This window comes from Passer montanus, unplaced genomic scaffold, assembly GCF_014805655.1.
Source record: "Passer montanus isolate IOZ18808 unplaced genomic scaffold, ASM1480565v1 scaffold195, whole genome shotgun sequence".
Lineage (NCBI taxonomy): Eukaryota > Metazoa > Chordata > Aves > Passeriformes > Passeridae > Passer > Passer montanus.
The window spans coordinates 141,093-162,535 of NW_024366536.1; the positions used below are offsets into that span (position 1 = coordinate 141,093).

The 21,443-nt window shown below is 65.5% G+C and overlaps 4 protein-coding genes across 9 annotated transcripts; 2 read left to right on the plus strand and 2 right to left on the minus strand.

Moving 5' to 3' along the window:
* Nucleotides 1–603: 603 nt before the first annotated feature.
* Nucleotides 604–6,675, minus strand: SSRP1 (structure specific recognition protein 1). 2 transcript variants are annotated; one of them, XM_039706630.1, is made up of 17 exons: nucleotides 6,517–6,675; nucleotides 6,164–6,349; nucleotides 5,912–6,017; nucleotides 5,280–5,470; nucleotides 4,982–5,212; nucleotides 4,790–4,893; nucleotides 4,101–4,229; nucleotides 3,731–3,952; nucleotides 3,559–3,631; nucleotides 3,441–3,449; nucleotides 3,019–3,157; nucleotides 2,881–2,926; nucleotides 2,268–2,391; nucleotides 1,763–1,933; nucleotides 1,461–1,552; nucleotides 1,169–1,349; nucleotides 604–983 (listed from the first exon to the last, which is right to left on the minus strand). In XM_039706630.1, the coding sequence occupies exons 1-17, from the start codon at nucleotides 6,568–6,570 to the stop codon at nucleotides 915–917; spliced, it is 2,127 nt and encodes a 708-aa protein (XP_039562564.1). In that variant the 5' UTR covers nucleotides 6,571–6,675; the 3' UTR covers nucleotides 604–914. The 2 variants fall into 2 exon arrangements, with proteins under 2 accessions (XP_039562564.1, XP_039562565.1); XM_039706631.1 differs by lacking the exon at nucleotides 3,441–3,449.
* A 1,183-nt stretch (nucleotides 6,676–7,858) lies between these two features.
* Nucleotides 7,859–13,399, plus strand: P2RX3 (purinergic receptor P2X 3). 5 transcript variants are annotated; one of them, XM_039706633.1, is made up of 11 exons: nucleotides 7,859–7,963; nucleotides 8,518–8,653; nucleotides 8,743–8,814; nucleotides 8,886–8,952; nucleotides 9,827–9,920; nucleotides 10,003–10,080; nucleotides 10,276–10,417; nucleotides 10,927–11,057; nucleotides 11,132–11,225; nucleotides 11,302–11,367; nucleotides 11,529–13,399. In XM_039706633.1, the coding sequence occupies exons 2-11, from the start codon at nucleotides 8,621–8,623 to the stop codon at nucleotides 11,946–11,948; spliced, it is 1,197 nt and encodes a 398-aa protein (XP_039562567.1). In that variant the 5' UTR covers nucleotides 7,859–7,963; nucleotides 8,518–8,620; the 3' UTR covers nucleotides 11,949–13,399. The 5 variants fall into 5 exon arrangements, with proteins under 5 accessions (XP_039562567.1, XP_039562566.1, XP_039562569.1 ...); XM_039706632.1 differs by having other exon boundaries at nucleotides 7,904–7,970; XM_039706635.1 differs by lacking the exon at nucleotides 7,859–7,963 and having other exon boundaries at nucleotides 8,312–8,653; nucleotides 11,529–11,606; nucleotides 11,704–11,949.
* A 908-nt stretch (nucleotides 13,400–14,307) lies between these two features.
* Nucleotides 14,308–15,840, plus strand: APLNR (apelin receptor). Its single transcript, XM_039706637.1, has one exon. The coding sequence runs from the start codon at nucleotides 14,590–14,592 to the stop codon at nucleotides 15,703–15,705; it is 1,116 nt and encodes a 371-aa protein (XP_039562571.1). The 5' UTR covers nucleotides 14,308–14,589; the 3' UTR covers nucleotides 15,706–15,840.
* A 3,432-nt stretch (nucleotides 15,841–19,272) lies between these two features.
* Nucleotides 19,273–21,442, minus strand: LRRC55 (leucine rich repeat containing 55; the record flags this gene model as incomplete). The annotated part of the gene is made up of 2 exons (XM_039706662.1): nucleotides 19,273–20,784; nucleotides 20,863–21,442. Coding segments are annotated over 2 exons (816 nt in total), but the record flags the coding sequence as incomplete, so codon positions are not given.
* Between the last annotated feature and the right edge of the window lies 1 nt (nucleotide 21,443).

The window sequence follows — 21,443 nt, forward strand, 5'->3', positions numbered from 1 at the left end:
CGCTGCAGTCCTCCAGCACCCCCAGAATCACCCCCGGGGCCGAGCAGGAACCCCCCCGTTACAAATTACCCCGTTCCCGGGGTCCTCCGGCCGCGGGGCCGCTGGCAGAGGGGCAGTAATGCGCCTGTAGGCGGAGGCTGCTGTGACAATGGAGCCCCGCCACCATTTGGGCATCCAGGGTCCCTCGTGGCCCCGGGGACCCGCGGGTTCCGCCCCGGGGCACTCCTGCTTCCCCGTAGCCCCATGCCAGCGGTGCCAGTAAAGGCAGCGGAAGGAGGGGGAACAGGCAGCCACGGGGCCCCCCCGGGGCTGGTTCCAGGCCGGGAATCGGCTGCAATCAACACCGGAGGGGAAACGGGCCTTAATCGGATCATCCCCCTCACGAGGGAGGCAGAAAAACCCCCAAATGGCATCAGGATCGAGCGAGGGGCTGTAATTAGGAGCCCTGATGGCTGAGCAGGGGCTGGGGGCCGCTAATGGAGGGTGGGGAGAGAGTGAAGTCAGCCCTGGAAGCGGTTCAAGGAGGGGAATGAGCTCCCGGATGGCTGCAGGAAGGAAGGAGGGATGGGGGAGCCAGCCCCACACCCACACAAACACCATCAGTGGGGTTTTTTTTTTATTCAACCCGAGTTGCCATGTGAACAGACCCAAAATACAAAAAAAACAACACCAAAAAAAAACCAACGAGGGAAGGAAAGGAGAGAAACCCAAGTGTTTAGAAAAAAATAAACGGATGGGATACAACGGTGAGGGACTGAGGAGGCACCTCATGCCACCACGGGGTGCTGGGGGGACAGGGGAGCCTGGCCCTGCTCCCGGCTGGGAGCCATCCAGAGACCCTCTGGTCCCTGCCGCGGGGCTGGCCCGCCCAGCCCTCTCCTCTGGGATGCAGCCTGGAGCCAGCTGGGATGGTGCTAATCCGAGCCTGAGGCAGAGTCCTCTGAGCTGGGGGGCGGGCTGGCAGCTCCCTCGTCCTCCGAGTCCTGCAGGCAGGGGACAAAGGTCAGCAGGGGACAGTGAAGGCAGGGCAGTATCCCCCACTGCAGTGGTGGTGCTGACTTGGGCACACACCGAGGGATGTCCCCCAAGGAACAGGGGCTGGGGCCCTCCCAGACAGCTGTTCCCCAGGGAAGAGGGATCAGCACCTCCCCCAGTTGTGACCCCCCACCTCCTTCTTGCTCTCTGCAGAGGAGCTCTCATCGCTGGACACGAATTCCTTGCTCTTGAAGCTGTCACTCATTCCCTTAGCCGGAGACTTGGAGGATGAGGACTTGGAAGTGGCACCTTTCTTGTCCCCTTTCCCCTTCACCTGCTTCTCCTGCTTCTTCTTCTTCTTCTTCGACCTCTCCCTGTGCAGGGTTGGGTGAGCAGAGGGGAGAGGAGCCACATTACCTGGCTGGCCCTGGGAACTGCCCGATTTTGGGGGCCAAGCCCTGCCAGCCCCTTGCCAGCACACTCACCCCCTGTGGCTGTCAGCCTTGCCTCCCACACTGTATTCCTTCATGGCCTTCTCGTAGTCCCGCCTGGCATCCTCCGCCTTCCGATCCCACTCCTGCAGCCAGAGCACAAGGTCAGCGAGGCCCCCCTCCTCCTCCACCACCCACCTGCACCCCACCCTGCTCCCACTTCTGATCACCCAGCTCACCAGCCTCAGGATGTCCGACCCCTTCCCAACTCCCCATCTGCACAACTCCAGGCTCCCAGGAGCAAGGAAGGGCCTTCCATAGCCAGCCTCCCCTCCTATACCAGGCCCATCCCTCACCTCCTTCTTCTCCTTGGACATGGCCTTCCAGAGCTCCCCAGCCTTCTTGGACAGATCGGTGATGCTGATGCCAGGGTGGTCTGACTTGATCTTCTCCCGGCTGGCATTCAGCCAGAGCATGTAAGCCGACATCGGGCGCTTGGGAGCGTTGGGGTCCTTCCCCTTCTTGCTCTTGGAGATGGAGAACACCGTGGAAACCCAATGCACCCCTCACCCAACACCTCGGGACCGGGCTCTGCTCGCCTCTGCACCCCCCACCAATCCCTGGGAGTGGGGCTGAAGGGTCACAGCTGCAGGTCAGGCTGCTGGAGAACAGCCAGGCAACAACCAGGACAGGCTGGGCATGGGAACAACGTGCCCTTGGGAGAGGCTCGGCCTGGACCAGGCCAGACAACAGCTCTGGCCAGGGCACTGGTGAGTGCTGCAGAGGCTGAGGCGGGGCTGTGACCCCCTGACCCCGCTCCAGGAGCTGGTCCTGCTCGCCCAGCAGCCCCTCACCCCTCACCTCCGGCTGCTTCTTGCGGGGCTTGCGGTCCTTGACGATCTTGGCCTTCTTGGCCGGTTTCTTGTCGTCGCGGTCGCTGTCGCCATCGCCGCTGGAGGAGCTGGCCGAGGCGTTGCTGTCGAACCTGCACAGGAGCACCAGGCTCAGAACTGCCCCCAGACACCACAGCCCTGAGGCTTCCTGGGCTGGAGCTGCCCTGCTCCCGTTCCAGCCCTCAGGGGAGTGCCCTTCCACGAACATGGCTCATTGTGTTCCGTACAATGGACATTCGGAGCTCTCATGGCACCAGCGCTCAGCTCCAAGCTCCCCCCACGACTCCCACCCATCCTCACCCCAGCCTTGGGCTTTAACCCTCCTCCCAGCTGTTCTCTTTCCCAAAAAATGCAGCCAAGGCCTCCCCTGGAGCCCTTCCAGAACTTTCTCATACTGCCTGATGCCATTACAATGAAGTAAGCCCAGAACTGCCCAACTGTCCAACCCAAACCCAGGGCTGTACATTCCCAAATCCAGGTGATCGCAGTCATGCTGTGAACATCTCTCAATGCTCACACAGGCCTAGAGGAGCACCTTCCTATGAGGCTTTTGGATAGAGCCCTGCCTGGCCTCTACTCACTCTTCAGCCACGTCATCATCCTCTTCTCCAGGGTTGAAGGATGAGTCTGGAGGAGAAAGTGAGGGCTCAGTATTTCAGATCATCATGGGGAGCAGGAGCTGGAGCACCACAGCACTCCCTCACAGCCCCAGCCCTCACCTGTCTCCTCCCCAGAGCCATCACTGCTGTCATTGGCATTCTCCTCCCGGATCTTGCCCTCCTCTTTCATCCTCTCCAAGTAGGCATCGTGCTGGTCCTCATCAGAGTCAGCATATTCATCATAGCTCTGCTTCATTCCCTGCAGAGAGGTGGGACGAGAGCTGCTCCCTGTGCTCCCCTCTGGAACACAGCCCTGGGTGAGCAGAGCCCTGGGCATGCACAGGCCAGGGCACAGACACAGCCATGTCCCCTCCATCCCCCCTCAGGGCCCTGGAGAGAGGGGCAGAGCAGTTATGGGGGTTAGGGGGGCCCTCGCACACCACACTGGGGTTACTGGGTTAGTCAGAGACCACCACGGCCATGCACAGGAAACCTGCACCAGGAGGAGGAGGAGGAGAAAGAGGAAGGGATATCGCACGGACCTTTTTCCTCTACAAGGGCAAGGAGAGAAAAGAGAGGTGAAAAAAGGAGGGAAAAGCAGCCGGATTCTGGGAGAGGGCAGTGCCAGCGGGCAGGAGCCTGGCCCCGTGTGGCTGATACCTCCTTCAGCCCCCGGTTCTTGATGTTCAGCTTCTTGGCATTGACGAAGTCAAAGAGCTTCCCGTATTCCTCCCTGTGGGAGAGAGCACGGTCGGGCCGGGGGTGCCAGGGAGCCCTGTGGGCACAGCCAGGCTGGCCCCACAGCCAGGCTGGCCCCACAGCCCACACCCACCTCTCGATGCTGCTGAAGGTGTACTGGGTGCCCTGCTTGGTCTCGATCTCGAAGTCGAAGGAGCGGGTGGTGGTGGTGCCGCGGGCGAAGTTGACGAAGGAGATCTCGTCGAAGCGGATGTGCACGGGGGGCTTGTGCACGTAGATGAAGCCCCTCTCCAGCGGGTACAGCAGCCCTGAGCTGGCCTTGTAGGAGCAGGTGATGCACTGGGCTCCAGAGTGTCTGCAGGACAAACACTGCTATCCGTGGGGATAAACTCCCCGTGCCCAGCCCTGGCAGACATGCCCTGCTCCCCAGCATGAATCACTCACAGAGCCCCTGGCCATGGGAATGAGGTGGAAAGAGAGGGACTGGCCCTGCAGCTGCTCACCCCTGGAAGTTTCCTGGCACGGTGATCTTGCGGTTCACCAGCGCCTTCATCACCCTGCTGACCATCTCATAGAGGGAGCCTGACATGTTCTTGGTGAGCCGCCCCTCAAAGCGCTTCTCCACCTCCTCCCTGTGAGGAGGGAAAGAGGGCAGAGGTGAGAACAGGGTCTGGGGTGTAAGCAGCTCCCTCAGGATCCAGGGAGAGGGCTGGGAAGCGGCGTGGCATCAGGGAGCTCACTCATTCATGTTGAGGGTCAGGGAGATGTCCTCATCCTTGGAGAAGAGCAGGATCAGGAAGTGGTAGCGGGTCTGGCCTTGCTTTATCGGTGGGTCCAGGCTGATCTGGAAAGAGAAGAGGAGGTGAAGACACAAAACCCCCCAAACCACCCCCAGTGCCCTTCCGGGGGAGGGCTGAGCCATTCCCGCTCACCACGAAGAACATCTGGCGCTGGTCCTTGTGCGGGAGCAGGAAGAGGCGCAGCACGGTGGTGTAGGGGATCTTGTAGTCGAAGGTCTTGCCGTGCAGGTGCAGGAAGGTGGGGTAGATGCGGATGTCGTAGCGCCCGCGCGGCGTCAGGCACTGCAGCTCCCGGAAGATGCAGATGGCGTCTCCGGAGGGTCTGGGGTGTAAGCAGCTCCCTCAGGATCCAGGGAGAGGCCTGGGAAGCGGCGTGGCATCAGGGAGCTCACTCATTCATGTTGAGGGTCAGGGAGATGTCCTCATCCTTGGAGAAGAGCAGGATCAGGAAGTGGTAGCGGGTCTGGCCTTGCTTTATCGGTGGGTCCAGGCTGATCTGGAAAGAGAAAAGGAGGTGAAGACACAAAACCCCCCAAAGCACCCCCAGTGCCCTTGCGGGGGAGGGCTGAGCCACTCCCGCTCACCACGAAGAACATCTGGCGCTGGTCCTTGTGCGGGAGCAGGAAGAGGCGCAGCACGGTGGTGTAGGGGATCTTGTAGTCGAAGGTCTTGCCGTGCAGGTGCAGGAAGGTGGGGTAGATGCGGATGTCGTAGCGCCCGCGCGGCGTCAGGCACTGCAGCTCCCGGAAGATGCAGATGGCGTCTCCGGTGGCCTGGATCACGTCCGCCTTGGACAGCACGTTCTGGGCGAAGGCCTGCCGGGGAAGCGGTCACAAAGGGCCCCTCGCCGCCAGCCCCCGCCCTCCCGCCGGCCCCACGCACCTCCACGGGGTCCACGCCGTCCTCCTGGGTGGGGGGCACGTAGAAGCGGACCTCCATGAGGGAGACCTCGGCGTCGTCGTTCTGGTGGAACTCCAGCGTCACCTCGTTCTTGCCCGTGGTGCACTGGGACACGTTGCTGAGCGGGATCTCGAACACCGGCTGCTCCCCGATGTCGAAGGACAGCAACTGCCCTGCGGGGACACCGCAGCCACCTCAGAGCTGTGCCCCACAGACCCCATCTCCAGGTCTCGCTCCTCTCCCAAAATCCAGCAGTGCCTCTGCTCTCATCACTGCATTCCCACCCTCCAAAATCCCCAGGCTTTCTCCCTGCCAGCGGCATCCCTGGAAATTGACACTGATCAGAAACACACAAAAAGGAACTGTCTGAGCCCATGTGGCAAACCCACCAGCTCCCCAGGCTCCCTAAAGAACAGCAAACGTGCAGATTCCACACCAAACATGGCCCCCTGGGATTCAGGGTCCTCCTGCTCTCCTGAGATTGCAAATATCCTCACTGTCCCTGAGGACATCCCTAGAAAGCAGCTGCTCCTGAGGGAATGGCTGTGACAGCAGGACAGCCACACTGGTGTGAACATCCCACCCCACGGCCTCAGGCTGCCACTGGAACTCACCTCCAAACCTCACTGTGCCCCAGTTCCAGCCCTTCACACACAGATCCTTCTCTGCCAGCTCCAGGCAATAGTGGGCCTTGAAGAAATCTGAGAGCTTGTCAAATTCCTGCATGGGGCAAGAGGGAGGCAACACCGTCAGGAACCGGCAGTGCCCAGAGCCCCGGGTGACACACAGCCCCTGGAGGGGGCACAGCTGTTCTGGGGCTGGCAGGGAGCACAGCTGGACCTGGGACAGCGGGCGCAGGGACTCACCGACTCCCGGAACCCGTCATACTTGTAGACGTGGCCGTTCTTGGTGAGCAGCTTGAGGCCGTGCCCCAGCGCCACGCGCCGCCACACGCCCTCGGCCAGCTCCGAGGCCTGGATGTTGTCCACCTTCCCCGTCTTGCTGTTCTTGAAGATGACGCCCTGCCGGCTCAGCCGCAGCCGCCCGTCGTTCTGTGGGACAGCTGGGCATGAGGGGACCCGGTCCCGTGGAACCACGGAGGAACCACGGTGCTCCAGGCACCCCCACAGCTTCACCCCCCACACCCTCCTCACCACACAGCATTCGCTCCCCAACGCTGGAAGCGCCCTTGGGGCCACCCCCGTGTCCCCTCGCTCACCATGGACCCCTTCACCTCCTGGTAGATCTCGTTGAACTCCAGCGTGTCGGCCATGGCGGCTGCGGGCTGCGGGAGGGGACGGGGACGGTCTCAGGGGGGTTCAGCAGCCCCCCCAGCCCGGCATGCCCGGGGCAGCGGCACAGCAGTCACTCACGGCACCTGTGCGAGGACAGCGGGTCAGCCGGGCCCTCCCCAGCGCCCCCAAAACCTGGTGCGGCCTCTCCGCGCCCCAAGCCCCCCGCCGCACCCCCAAATTCCCCCCGAGCCCGAGCGCCCAAGCGCCCGCCGGGCCTGCCCCAACCCCAGGCCTGCCCGCCCGCCCCGAGCCCGCTTCCATCTCAGGCCCGTTCCCCCACGCCAGCCGGGCCTGCCCTGACTCCGGGCTCCCCCCCCGAGGTGCAGGCAGCCCCCTGGCGACGGGGCGGGCCCGTGCCGCGCTCTCCGCCGCACGGCGGGCGGCCCCGCCCACCGAGGGGAGGGGGCGGGGCCAGAGCGGCCGAGACCCCGCCCCCTGCCGCCGCTGTGCCCCGCCCAGAACCACAGCGAGAGGGGGGAGAGACCCCATTGGCCAGCACGGGGCGAGCCCCGTGACGTCACCTGGCGTGGGGACAACCCTCCCCCCAATCCCGGGGCTCCCCAAAGTGTTGGAACCGGACAATGGGGCGGCCCAGAGCGGGGCACCCCCGAAACCGCACGCCCGGGGCACCCCCCTCCCGCTCCCGTGCCGGGGTGTGCTCCCCAAACCAGGCACCCCCAGTCCGGGGCGCACCCCCCACGTGCACCCCCGGGCGGGGCTCCCCGGTGCCCGAATGGGTCCCCGCTTTGGGAGGGAAGGGGAAGGACCCCATAGAGAGCCCGGGGGAGGACCCTGCTTGTACCCCTCCATCCCCCCAGGCCTCCGCCCGCCCGCACCGCCCCCGCTGCCCGCACCCCTGCGGGTGCTGCCCACACCCTCCGGTACCCGCACCGTGCCCGTGCCCCTGCCCGTACCGCTGCCGGTACCGCTGCCGGTGCCTCTGCCTGCACCCGCCCTGCCCTGCCCGCATCCCCGCTCACTGCCCGCATCCCCGCCCTGCCCTGCCCGCATCCCCCTGGGTTCCCGCCGCCCCGCCGTGCCCTGCCCGCCGCCCATGGCCCTCCCGCGCCCCCGCACCCGCTGGGTGAGCGACTTCTTCTCCTACGAGACCACCAAGTCGGTGGTGGTGAAGAGCTGGGTGGTGGGCGTCGTCAACCGCGGCGTCCAGCTCCTCATCCTCGCCTACTTCGTCGGGTGAGCCCCCCCGGCAGCCCCGGGACACCCCCCGGGCACCTCCGGGACACCGGCCCCGGGACATCCCCCGGGACACAGCCCCGAGCCCCTTCCCGGCGCGGGGACTGCCGTTGGCTGCTGCAGGGGACACCCGGGGGTGGCGGCGTGTGGCAGCGGGGTCACAGCGAGGGGACGGCGGTGCGGGGTCAGGGGGTGATGGAGCAGAGGAGGGACGGGAGAGCGGGTGACAAGGGGTCAGCGCCGGGAATTCCGGTGTGCCGGAGCGGGCGACACGATGGGGACAGCCTGGTTGACAAGGCGGGACAGAGGATGTCGGTGCGGGTGACACAAGGGGGACAGCCAGAGAGCGTGCCGGTGCGGGTGACAGGAGGGTGGCAGCGCAGGTGACATGATGGGGACAGCAAGGTGTCGTTACGGGTGACACAAGGGGGACAGCCAGGAGGGCGTCTCGGGTGGATGGATGACGGGAAGGGGACAGCGCGGGTGACACCGAGGGGCAGAGAAGCCGCTCGGCCCCAGGGGATGACAGAAGGGGATGACCCGCTCTGGGGTCCCTGTCCCCGAGGGCTCCCGGGGGCGACAGCAGCCACCGGCGGGGGGTGACGAGCGGCTGTCGGGGACCGGGGTTCACGGGCAGGTCCGGGGGTGCCGGGGGAGGCAGGAGGGGCCCGGGGGGTGCCGCTGGTGTCCGGGGGTGGCTGTCCCCAGCGTCACTCGCGGTGCTGTCCCAGCTGGGTGTTCCTCCATGAGAAAGCGTACCAGGTGCGGGACACCGCCATCGAGTCCTCCGTGGTCACCAAGGTGAAGGGCGTGGGGCGCTACGCGGGGCAGGTGATGGACACGGCCGACTACGTCACGCCCCCCCAGGTGAGGACCGGGGACCGGAGGGGTCGCTGAGGGGCGCGGGGCCACCCCCGCCTCCCCCGGACGGGTCGGGTGACAGCGACGTCCCGCAGGGCACCTCGGTGTTCGTGGTGGTCACCAAGCAGATCCGGACCGAGGAGCAGGCGCAGGGCGTGTGCCCGGAGGTGCGGGGGGGCAGCGGGCGCTCGGGGGGACCCCTCGATGAGCCCCCCGCCCGCTGACCCCCGCCCCGCAGAGCGAAGCCGCGTTCCACTGCTCGGCGGACCGGGACTGCCGGGAGCTGAGCCCGGGCACGAGCAACGGTGAGGGAATCCGCTGGGAACGGGGGCTCCGGGGACCGAGGGACCGGGGGGAGCCACCGTGGGCGGGAGTGAGGGACCCTCGGTGGGCTCAGGGGGCTGCGGGGGCCCGGGGCTCTGATGTGCGAGCTGGAGGTCTGGGTGAGCCGGGGGTTCAGGCTCCCCGGGGTGCCAAAGGGGCTCCAGGGATCCCCGGGGTGCTGACCGGGGTCTGGGGTCTCAGAGGTGCTGGCAGAGGTGCTGAAAGTGGTCCGGGGGTCCCAGGGGTGCCTATGGGGGTCTGGGGTCTCAGAGGTGCTGGCAGAGGTGCTGAAAGTGGTCCGGGGGTCCCAGGGGTGCCTATGGGGGTCTGGGGTCTCAGGGGTGCTCCCAAGGGTACTGACAGCAGTTCGGGGGTCCCAGGGGTGCTGATGGGGGTCTGGGGTCTCAGGGGTGCTCCCAAGGGTACTGACAGCAGTCCGGGGGTCCCAGGGGTGCCTATATGGGTCTGGGGTCTCAGGGGTGCTCCCGAGGGTACTGAAAGCGGTTCGGTGGTCCCAGGGGTGCTGACGGGGGTCTGGGGTCTCAGGGGTGCTCCCGAGGGTACTGAAAGCGGTTCGGGGGTCCCAGAGGTACCTATGGGGGTCTGGGGTCTCAGGGGTGCTGGCAGAGGTGCTGACAGTGGTCCGGGGGTCCCAGGGGTGCCTATGGGGGTCTGGGGTCTCAGGGGTGCTCCCAAGGGTACTGACAGCAGTTCGGGGGTCCCAGGGGTGCTGACGGGGGTCTGGGGTCTCAGGAATGTCCCCAAGGGCACTGACGGAGTAGAGGGGTCCCAGGGGTGGTGACAGAGCTCAGGGGGCCGAGGTGCCGGGTGTGCTGACAGGGTTGGGGGTCCCAGGGCTGCTGACAGGGCGCTGCGTCCCCTACAACGCGACCCTGCGCACCTGCGAGATCCAGGGCTGGTGCCCGCCCGAGGTGGACACCGTTGACGTGTAAGTGGGGCCAGGGGGACACAGGGAGGAGCAGGGGACGTGCCCCCTGCCATGTGCTCAGTGTCACCACCCCTTCCTCTAGCCCCGTCATGCTGGAAGCTGAGAACTTCACCCTCCTCATCAAGAACAGCATCCGCTTCCCGCTCTTTGGCTTTGAGAAGTGAGTGGCACGAGCCACGGGGGGACACGGGGGGACATGAGGACAGGGGCGGGGTAACACAGGGACACGGGGACGGGGGACACGGGGACACAGGCACAAGATGGTGGGGGGACACTGGGATGGGGGTCCATGAACCCCAGACTGCTGCCTGATGGCACATGCCTCCGTGTCCCCCGTGTCCCCCTGTGTCCCCAGGACCAACCTGCCACCCCCTGGCAGTGGGGCGGAGCTGGGCCGGTGTCGCTTCCACCCACAGCTGCAGCCCCTGTGCCCCATCCTGCGCCTGGGGGACGTGGCACGTCTGGCTGGGCAGGACTTCCCCGCGCTGGCTGCCACCGTGAGCGGGGACACGGGGGACACGGGAGGCACGGGGGGAGAATGGCGTGGGTGTGGCGACACGGGTACAAGCAGGTGGGATGTAAGGGCATAAGGACGTGGGATTTGGGGACACAGACATGGGATATTGGACATGGGGACATGGGATGGGGGATATGGGGTGGTGGGATGTGGACATGGAAGATGGGGACATGGGCTTGCATGACACGGGATGCAGGGATGAGGGGTGTTGGGAACAGGACATGGGGATACAGGAACACAGAGTGATGATGTGGGGCTTGACACAGGGACATGGATGGGGTTTGGGATGTGGGACACGGGGACATGGGGTGTACAGACATGGAGATGTGAGACATGGGGTGCAGGGGGATGTGGAGCGTGGGGAGATGAGAATGTGGGATGTGGATGCATAGGACATGGAGCACAGGCCCATGGGATGCAGGACGGTGAAACTGTGGGGACTTGGCGCCATGGGGCCAGGTCCGTGGTGCTGATGCAGGGCTGGGGCAGGGGGGGGTGCTGGGGATCAAGATCGGGTGGGTGTGTGACCTGGACCGGGCCTGGGAGCGCTGCCTGCCCCGCTACTCCTTCACCCGCCTGGACAGCCTGGCCCGGACCCCTGCCCCTGGATACAACTTCAGGTACGGCCAGGACACACACAGGGGCGTGCCCTGCCTGGCACGGCGGCTGTCCCCATGTCCCCGTGTCACCGCAGGCACGCCAGGTACTACCGCTGGCCCGACGGCTCCGAGCGCCGCACCCTCATCAAGGCCTTCGGGATCCGCTTTGATGTCCTGGTCTATGGCAGCGTACGTGTGGGGCCGGGCACTCGCGGGGTCACGGGGGGCTCGGGGACTCCGGCCAACCAGGGCTCTGCTCCCCCAGGCCGGGAAGTTCGGCATCGTCCCCACCCTCATCAACACGGTGGCTGCCTTCACCTCCATCGGCGTGGTGAGTTGGGGACACTCAGCCCCAGGATGGTGACACCTCCCAGGGCACAAGGGGGAAACCCCACGGCCACGGGGACACCGCACAGCTGCAGGGTGGCTCTGTGGGGGTCTGGGGGTGCTCCACAGCGCGGGGCCTCCCCACGCCAACGCTGCTGTCCCCAGGGCACGGTGCTGTGCGACATCATCCTGCTCAACTTCCTCAAGGGCGCCGAGCACTACAAGGCCCGCAAGTTCGAGGAGGTCGGACATGGGGCCGGGCTGCCTGGGGATGGGGACACCTCCGGGGGTTCGATCGGCCCCCCCGGCTGCAGGGACTCACCCAGTGCCTGCCCCACAGGTGTCAGAGGCCGGCGTGCCCGCCACCCCCTCAGCGTGTCCCCCCGGGGCGCTGGGGACCTGCTCCCGCGACAAGCAATCCACCGACTCGGGCACCTTCTCCCTCGGCCTCTAGCCGCGGGGGCCATGGGGCAGCCCCCCAGCCTGTCCACCCCGCTGTGGGGCAGCCCCTCACGGCCTGCTGAGGGGCTCCCCGGACCCCCCTCAGGCTCCAGGGCTCCCCCTGTGAGCCCCTTCAGCATCTGACTGGCCCCAGTGCCCACCCCGGCTTGTCCCAGTGCATCCCAGTGTCCCCAGGAGGTGCCCCAGCCCTGTCCCTTGCCCCCAGGGCACCTCTCTCCCAGCACCTCCCTGTCCCTGTCACCCCACGCCGGGGGCTGCACCCCCCAATAAACCCGTGGCTCGCAGCACCCACCCGTGTCCAGCCTTGGGGGGGCGCGGGGCGGTTTTGGGGGGCCGACGGGCAGGGTTGGGGCGCCTGAGCAGAGGGAACAGGGGTCAGGGTGCTGTCCCTGGGGCGGGGGACACCGCGGGGGGAGCTGCCAACAGGAGGAGCCCGTGGCAGGGGCACAGAGGGACGGAGCTGTGCCCCAGGGGTGTCACTTCCTCGGTCGGATGTGAGTAACAGCGGACTGGGAGGAAGCTCCCGGATCCTCCTCGTGCAGGGCCAAGGCTGCCCTTCCTGCCCGGGGTGGCGGGGCTGAGGTCTGGCTCCTCATCCCATTCCGTGGGGCTCCCACCCCAATCCCCCTGCAGAGCCACTGCGCAGGGAGCCGTGAGCCTGGCTTGCTCCCAGTGGAGCCGCTGGTGCCGAGTCCTGGGGCTCATTCATTCCTGGGAAAGCCGAACGAGGGTCCCGGAGCCCCCCGCCGGTGCCCGGGGCAGCCCCCACCCCGCAGCGAGAGCGGCTCCTGCCCTCCCCCCGCTGCAGATAGCGGGGCTCCTTATCAGCCCCACGGATTCCTTATCAGCCCAGCCCTGGCCACCCACCCACCACCCGTGGCCAGCGCAAACCCAGCCTGGGGGGCTCCTTGCCCGGCGCCGAGACCAACGGGACCCCCTGGGTGGCACCGGGGACGAGCCATCCCAGCTTCCAGGACAGCGAGGGGATGGCCGGGACAACAACCCGCAGTTTTTGGGAAGGGGAGAGACTGGAAACGGATTCGTGTGTGGCGGCTGGAAATGGATACTTGTGCCGAGTTCCAATTAGGACACAGATAGCTGGGAGCGTTATTAATAGTCATTAATAGAACTGCTCATTAGCGGTCCTGCTCATTAACGGGGCTCCGGCCAGGGCGGGAGCAGCCCGGGGAGCCTCGCTGCCATCCCGGGGGGCTCATTAGCAGTGCCGGTGTTTCCCCGTTAATGTTGCTAATTAGCGGAAAGGCTCGAGCCGTGTCTGCGCTGGGGACTGCGGGGTTCCGGCCCTTCCTCATTCCAGCTTGGGATTTGAACGGGAACTGGGCACCTTGGCGGTTCTGCCACCACTTTCAGCAGTTTCTGGGTTTAATACCTCTCTCCCCGCATGCCGGCTGTCCCGGCACTGAGATACGGGATCGCTCCTTATCTCCAGCCTGATTCAGCCCTGGTTTGCTCTCCCAGCTCTGGATTCTGGTTCGGTGCCCCCACCCCCGGGGCCCCCTAACCTGCACCCCCACTTACCAGCCCCTTTCCCCCCTACACTGCCTCATTTTGGAGGCTCCTGTGAGCTCTCCCCCCCATTTCAGCCACTGAATTCCCCCCACAACCCCTCCTTTACACCTCTTTGCTGGTAGAAGGGCCCCACTCAGCCGGCGGGGGGTCCCGGGGGCTCTGTGCCCCCCCCAGTCTCTGTCCCTGCACTCGGGTGTTAACCTGCCCCTTCCCACAGCCCATCCCGGGCTTATTCCCCCCCTGCAGCCCCAGCCCAGCCCCCCCGGCGTGTCCCGGGGGATTTGGGGCTCTTCAGACCTCACTCTGCAAAGTCCCGCTCAGCCTCTTCGGTTCTTTTCCCCAGAGCTGGAACTGTGAGAGTTCAGCCCCAGCGGGACAATCCCAGACCACCTCGGGGGTCTTCCCTCCTCCCCCCAATGTTTATTTGTGGAGTGGGGGAAGTTTGTTCCCTCTTGGCTCAGCGTTGTCCGGCTCCGTGAGCAACCCGCGGAGCTGGGACACACCGAGAGCTCCGGTGGCAGCCGGTCTTGCGACAGCTGCTGCCCTAAAATGGTCTTTTTACAGCGTGGGGGGTCTCAGAACCCCCCTCGGTTTTTGGTAAATGTATAAATCTCCTCGGCACGTTGAGCTCAAAGTGGGGCCCCGGCGCTGGGGGACCCCCCGGAGCCACCGCTGGCAGCAAAACGGGGAATCCCAAGCGCCAAATGCAAAATGCCAAATGCACACCCTCCACCCCCGGCGGTGCCACTCCCCCCAGTGTGACACCAACCCCCAGTGCGACCCCGATGTGACACCGCCCGTGCGAAATGCCGCCCCGGTGTGTGACACCCCGGCGCCGAATGCGGCGCCCCGAGGTGCAACCCCAAATGCCGGCTGAAGCCCCCCCGCTCCTGAGCGCCCCAGAGCGGGGTCCCAGCACCCAGCGCCACCGCGGTGGGCGACCGAACCCCCCGGGCGTGGCGGGCCGGGGTTATCTCGGGGGTGGGCGCGTTGACACGCGGGTGAGAGCTCGGCCAAACCCCCCGGGCAGGAGCCAGATGGAGCTGGGGGGAGCTGCGAAGTTTCCCACGGGGGCTCCCCCCGGCCCTGCCTCCTGCCCTGTCCTGCCCGTCCCCGCCAGGAGGAGGGCGGGGAGGAGGAGGAAGGGGAGGTAACGCGGTGGGATTCGCTCAGGGGCCGGAGCAGCGGGCGAGCCCGGGATGAGCTGAGCGGAGCGGAGCCCAGCGCCGCCGGGATGGAGGAGGCGACGGACGCCTACACCTACGGCTTCGACAACGACACGGACTGCGAGTACGCGGAGTGGGGCCCCTCGCTGGCCCTGCTGCCCACCATCTACCTGCTGGTCTTCCTGCTGGGCACCACCGGCAACGGGCTGGTCCTCTGGACCGTCTTCAAGGGCGGCCGCGACCGCCGGCGCTCGGCCGACACCTTCATCGCCAACCTGGCCGTGGCCGACCTCACCTTCGTGGTCACCCTGCCCCTGTGGGCCGCCTACGCCTGGCTGGGCTACCACTGGCCCTTCGGCACGGCCGCCTGCAAGGTCAGCAGCTACCTGGTGTTCGTCAACATGTACGCCAGCGTCTTCTGCCTCACCGGCCTCAGCTTCGACCGCTACCTGGCCATCGTGCGGCCGCTGGCCACCGCCAAGCTGCGCTCGCGGGTCAGCGGGCTGCTGGCCACCGTGCTGCTGTGGCTGCTGGCCGCCCTGCTGGCCCTGCCCGCCCTGGTGCTGCGGCGGGCGGCCGCCATCGGCGGGGACACCAAGATCACCTGCTACATGGACTACGGGGAGCTGGCGGCGCAGGGCACCGAGGGCGCCTGGGAGGTGGGGCTGGGGCTCTCCTCCACCGCCCTGGGCTTCGTGGCCCCGTTCGCCGTGATGCTGACCTGCTACTTCTTCATCGCCCGCACCGTGGCCACTCACTTCCGCCGGGAGCGGGCCGAGGGGCCCCGCAAGCGCAAGCGCCTGCTCACCATCATCACCGTGCTGGTGGCCGCCTTCGGGGGCTGCTGGCTGCCCTTCCACCTGGTCAAGACCCTCTACGTGCTGATGGACCTGGAGGTGCTGCCCTGGTCCTGCGCCTTCCACACCTTCCTCAACAACCTGCATCCCTACTGCACGGGCATCGCCTACATCAACAGCTGCCTCAACCCCTTCCTCTACGCCTTCTTCGACCCCCGCTTCCGCCACGCCTGCGCCGCCCTCCTGTGCTGCCGGACCCCCGGCCCCGGCCCCGAGCGCTCCGCCAGCTACTCCTCGGGGCACAGCCACCCCCCCGGCGGCAAGGGGGGGCCCGGCCCGGGGGGCAAGCTGGACCCCGCCACCCAGGAGACGCTCTTCCGCTCCTGAGCCCCTCCCCGACCGCCCCCGGCGCCCCCCGAGCTGGTCTACTCGGGGGGAGCACCCCCTGCGCCTCGCCCCGAAGCCTGGCTTGCTTTGGGGATCCCCCGCTGGAAAGCCCTGCTCGCGGGAAGGGGAAACTGAGGCACGGCCGGGGAGGAGCCCCTGGGGGGCTCAGGCGGGGGCGGCTACCCCGGCACCCCCAGGGCTTTGCGTTTTGTGACAAATAAATGAATTTTGGTTAAAAAAGGAGCGGGGTGTGCGCAGTTCCCTCGGGGGATGTGGTGGAAGGGAGGATGGAGGGGTGGGGGGATGGAGGATGGGGGGTGTCCATGAGCGAGGGGGCAGTGTGTGTATTGGGGGAGTGTGCACTGTGGGGCATCTCTGCCTGGGAAGGATTCTTCTGATCTCTTCCTCAGCAGCACTTTGGGAATCGCAGGAAAACCTCCATCCCAAGCCTTCGGGGCATTGCAGCGGCGGGATGGGGGTGTTTGACCCCGTGGGGTGGGCACCTGCCCGCCCCAGCCCCCCAGCCGTGATTGTATCAGGCGGCAGCACTGAAATCCCAAATCCCATTTTGGGGCTGTTTTCCTTATCTGAGGCTGGGACGAGCCCTGTGTGATTCACCTGGGAGTGCAAACGGGATTTGGTGCTGTGAAACACCCAAACCTGAGGGATGGGGGCACGGGACCCCCCGGGTGCGGACGGGGACACGGGACCCTCAGGGTTTGAAGAGGGACACGGGACCCCCTGGGCATTGATGGGAGGTTTGGGCACCGGGCAGGACCCCGGCTCACCCCAAGCAGGATTTGGATGAGCCACCAAATGGCTCCTGTCCCATTTCCCCCCCCCGCCTCACCCCAGCCCCCGCCGCTTCCTGAGGCTCTGCTCGAAATAAATCTTCCCCCTATTTGCTATTTACGTCCTTCATTTATCGGTGATGAACTATGCTATCTCCTCAGCCTTTGTTCTCTCTTGGAAAGGATGCGGGATCATTACTGGGTTCCTTGGGATGCTTCCCGTCGGGGGGGAGCTGCCTCCGCCTTCCTGCCGGCCCCCACCGTGTTTGGGGGCCACCGCCCACAGTCTCCCCGTGTGGGGACAGTCCTTTGTCCAGAGACAGGGAACAGAGGGGGTGGCCACGGGGCTGGGGACTGCAACCCCCCGGCTGGAGGGGTGGGAGCCTCCTTGAGGGTTTTGGGGAGTTTCCAGATGCATCTGGTTTGGTCTGAGGGCTGGGGAGGCTTGAGGAGTGGGAATGTTGCATCCAGGGACACGTCCCAAAGTGTGTTTACATTCCAGTGCCGTCCAGGCTCCCTCAGCCTGGAGAGACCCCGGGATGTCTTCTCTCATCCATCAATCCCCTCCTCCATCCATCCATCCATCCATCCATCCATCCATCCGTCCATCCGTGGGTTAATGGTTTTGGGGTTACAGGGGCGTTGCTGGGTTGATGGTTTGACTTGATCGTAAAGGTGTCATCCAACCCTGACGATTGTACGATTTTCCCTTCTCTCCCTCCCTTTGCCCATCCCTCCATCCCCCTTTCCCTCCATCCCTCCGCACCCCCAAACACCCGGGCGCTGTGGGGGTGCCGGCTTTGCCGCCTCCCCCCGTCCGGCTCGGCCGCCGGGCGCGGAAATGGCCGCAGGCGCCCGGCCAGCGGAGACGGAGCTGCCGACTTTCTATCCGCGTCTTGGAGATTTCCCTTTCCCTTCCAGGAGGGAAATGTTTGCTTGAGGAGTCTCTGGGGAGAAATGCAGGGACACTCCAGAAAATAACAAGGCCGGAGCTGGGGGTGAGGGGCAGCAGGGCCGGACCACCCGTCGGAAGAAGATAAGGAAGGTGTTGCCTTCCTGAGAGTGCCTGGGGAAGATGAGGAGGGAAGATAGAGGGGGACAGCAGGCTCGGGGGGATGGGGAGCATCCTTGGAAAGGATGGCTGGGGAGTGGGGGGTGGCTGTGATCCTCAGGGACCATGGGGACCCTCAAACCCCACAATGCGATGCCTTGGGGGCTCTGCAGGGCCGGGGTTCCCCAAACCGTGCTTGTGGGAATGTGACACTGGGAAAACAGAGATTATTCTGCACAGGGAGTAAAAGTGGGCTCCGGGGAGGATGGATGCACCAGGGACAGGAATTGGGGCGAGGATGGGGACAGCCCCCCCTGTCCCCACCGCAGCTCTCCCCCCCTGCGCTTTTCCAAGCTGCCAAACGGGATGTTCGCCCCCCCGACCTCCCCCCGCCTCGCATCCCGCCCGGGGGTGCCGAAATAATCTGGTGGTGCTAAGGATGTCCCCGGGCGTCCCCTTTGAAGTGACCTCCGTGTTTACAGCCCGGCTCGGGCTCCTTCACACCTCCCGCCCCAAAGCAAACGGAGGGGGGAGACCGCGCGGGTGGGGGGGCTGCAGCTCCCGTTTGTGCCGGGAAAACTCGGATTTGCCAAAGCCGCGGGAAAGCTTTGGCACCACACCCAGGGCTCAGAAACTTTTGTCACTGTGGGGTGGCTGCCGGGGGTGGCATTTCGGGAGAGTCCCTGCCTCGGTGTGTCCCCACCGTGCCAAGTCCCGGGTGACCCACCCGCTCCCCCTTAGGGCGCCGGTCCAACCCCCCCACCCCCGCAATATGAGGGGACCCCCGAAGGTCTGGTGTGACCCTGCAGGACCGAGGAGGGGACAGAGGGGAAGGACAGAGAGAGGAAAAGGGGTGGAAAAGATTGGGGGGGCAGTTTTGGTGTGTGGGGGAGGTTTGGGATGGGAGGTGGGACTGTACTATGTGGATGGATGGATGGATGGATGGATGGATGGATGGATGGATGGATGGATGGACGGATGTGTTGGGAGGAAAGAGGGATGGCAGGGCAATGCCAGGGCTCGGGGGTGCCCCGGGCTGGGCGCTGCCCCCATGGCAGCGCGGCCGGACGCGGCACAGCTGCTGCCCGACCTCTGGGCTCCGGACAGGGCCCGCGTCCCCCCGCCCGCCCGGAGGGGGTCCCGGGGAGGGGGGGACGCGGAGGTGACCCGGCGGCCACAGCTGGGCCCCGCCGGGGCCGGGAGATGCTGCCGGAGGAATAACAGGAAGCGCTGGAGGGAAGAGCGCGGCTGATGCCTTCTGCAGGCTGCGGGACGCTGCCCGCGCCCGCCGCACGCACGCTGGGTCTGTCACACACATGTCCCCGTCACACACATGTCCCCGTCACACACACACGGTGTCCCCCCGCCACACGCGTGTCCCGGCCCCGGCTGCGCTGACACTCTTTATTGTCGAGGTTTGGCGCTGAAAAAGTGCCCCGTGGTACAAAACCCGCGGTTACAAAACGTACAAAGAGCGGGGTCGGGGGAGAAGAGAGAAAAAGGAAAGGAAAATAAAGGAAAAAAAGGAAAGAGAAAGAAAAGAAAAAGAAAGAAGGAAAAAGAAAAGAAAGAAGAAAAAAGAAAGTAAAAGTAAAAAAAGAAAAGAAAAGAAAAGAAAAGAAAAGAAAAGAAAAGAAAAGAAAAGAAAAGAAAAGAAAAGAAAAGAAAAGAAAAGAAATAGAAGACAAGGCGAGGAAAGGAAAGGAAAGGAAAGGAAAGGAAAGGAAAGGAAAGGAAAGGAAAGGAAAGGAATAGACAAAGAACAAAATCAAAAGAGAAGGAAAACAAAACATAACTATAAATACAAAAAGAAGAGGATGAGGTGAGGCAGAGGAAGGAGCTGGTGGGATGCAGGTGGATGCTCCATGCCCATATGTCTGGTCCAGGGGTGCAGGAGTTGTGGGGGTGCAGGAGGTGTGGAGCAGGGGGGTTCTTGGACTCACTGAAAGGAAAATAATAAAACCCCAGACAAAATAGAGAAGGCAGAGGCCAAGTTCCCTTTCCCGGGGGCAGCGCTGGGGCTGGGGTGCAGCAGGAGCCCTTTTGGGGTGGGCTGGGGTTAAACCAAACCCCCCTCCCCATGCACTCAGCCTCCACGGGGGACAGGGGAAGGGACAAAGCAGCCCCCGGGTGACCCCAGCCCTGATCCCCACCTGATGTGCTCCCACAGTGACAGGGTGACACAGACACCAGGGACAGGTGACACAGGCACTGGGGACATGGCTGTCCCAGCTGGACAGAGGGTCGTTGGCTTTCTGCTTTTTTTTTCTTTTTTTCTCCTTTTTAGAGCTCCGTCCACCTCCCAAACCTCCCCCAGGGCGGGCAATGCTGGTGCCCAGTTTGTCCCCGAAGAGGAGGCAGATGTCATCTCTGGGAGATGCAGTCCCTGTAAGGTGCCACCCTTGGGAGATGCCATCCCCTGGAGATGTCACAGCCCATCCCACTGCCAGGCTCGGTGGTCCCGGTGCTGTTCCAGCACATCCCGATGTCAGCAGCAAGGTGCAGGCATGCCCTGGAATGGTGGTGAGGAGCTGGGTGTCTTCCTGCCCCCCTGGATTTTTGGGGAGGCTGGAGAGCATGTGCAGGATTTGGGGGGCTCCAGCGGTGCTGCTTTGGGGCTGAAAGCAGGAATCTCCTTGATGCTCTCCAGAGAGTGGCGGTGGTTCCCAAGACACACACACTTTGTCCTCTGTCTCTCCCAGGCAGAGGTGGGGAGGTTCCCACGGGATTCCCAAATCGCTGCCTCAACCAGTCCTGGGCAGTGGGACCAGCACAGGAGGGGGTCCAAGCTCACGGTGATGGGGGGTGCAAAAACTCCCCACTTTGGGGCAAAAGGAAGCAGGGCTGTCCCCTGGTGTCCCCGGCGTCTCGAGGGCCACCCCGGCACGGGGGGCGGCGGGAGGGGACGCGGACAAGGCACAGTCTGGTGTCCCCGCGGGGGCGGCCGGGCCGGGGGGTGGCCGGGGCGGGGGTCTATCGGCGGTGACGGCAGCGGCGGTCCCTAAACATCCTCGTCCTCGCTGGCCTTGCTCCAGCGGTGGCAGCAGTTGGCCGTGATGCCCAGCAGGAAGTTGGTGGCCACCGAGGCGATGGAGACGACGAAGCCGACGAAGGCGATGAAGAGATAGTCGTCGAGGGTCAGCGTGAGGTGGCAGGCCTGGAAGCTCTCCTCCGTCAGCGACAGCAGCGGGGCCCCCGCCACCTCGGGGGGAGCCCAGCACTCCGCCTGCTGCGAATCTGCGGGACACAGGGACACCGTCAGCCCGGCCACCAACCCCGCGCGGGACGGGGCGCGGGGGTCCCGGCGGCACCTACCCGAGGAGCAGCGCTGGATGTGGCCCCGCAGCCACTTGAGGAGCGGCTCCATGGCGCAGCCGCACAGCCAGGGGTTGCCGCCCAGGCGCAGCCCCACGAGGCCGGGCAGCCCCTCCAGGGCGTCGAGGCTGAGGGCGGCCAGGCCGCCGTAGCTGAGGTCCAGCTCGCGCAGCTGGGCCAGGCCGCGGAAGGCCTGCGGGTGCACGCGGCGCAGCCCCGGGTTGTGGCTGAGGTCGAGGCGCAGCAGCGCGCTGGCCTCGCGGAACATGTCGGCGGGCACCAGGCTGAAGTTGTTGTAGCTCAGGTCCAGGTGCGCCAGGCGCCGGGCGCCGCGGAACAGCCCGGCCGGCAGCGCCGCCAGCGAGTTGTTGCGCAGGTCGAGGGCGCGCAGCTGCCCGTAGCAGCCCAGGTAGCCCGGCGGGATGCTGGCGATGCGGTTGTGGGCCAGGCTCAGGTTGCCGGTGTCCAGCGGCAGCTCGGGGGGCACGGAGAAGAGCCGCTGCCCGCTGCAGTCCACCGCCTGCCCGCGGCAGCTGCACAGCACCGGGCAGCCCGCGCCCGCCGCCGCCACGGCCGCCGCC

Bases quoted from the DNA above. Each gene is read 5' to 3' on its own strand.
- SSRP1 (XM_039706630.1), bottom strand. From the start codon at position 6,570: ATGGCCGACACGCTGGAGTTCAACGAGATCTACCAGGAGGTGAAGGGG. The intron at 6,018-6,163 runs GTGAGTCCCTGC...TGCCCCATGCAG, and splicing joins ATGACGGGTTCCGGGAGTCG to GAATTTGACAAGCTCTCAGA. The intron at 984-1,168 runs GTGGGGGGTCAC...CCCTGCCTGCAG, and splicing joins CTGCAGAGAGCAAGAAGGAG to GACTCGGAGGACGAGGGAGC.
- APLNR (XM_039706637.1), top strand. From the start codon at position 14,590: ATGGAGGAGGCGACGGACGCCTACACCTACGGCTTCGACAACGACACG.
- P2RX3 (XM_039706633.1), top strand. From the start codon at position 8,621: ATGGACACGGCCGACTACGTCACGCCCCCCCAG. The intron at 10,418-10,926 runs GTGAGCGGGGAC...GGGCTGGGGCAG, and splicing joins TCCCCGCGCTGGCTGCCACC to GGGGGGGTGCTGGGGATCAA. The intron at 11,226-11,301 runs GTACGTGTGGGG...CTGCTCCCCCAG, and splicing joins ATGTCCTGGTCTATGGCAGC to GCCGGGAAGTTCGGCATCGT.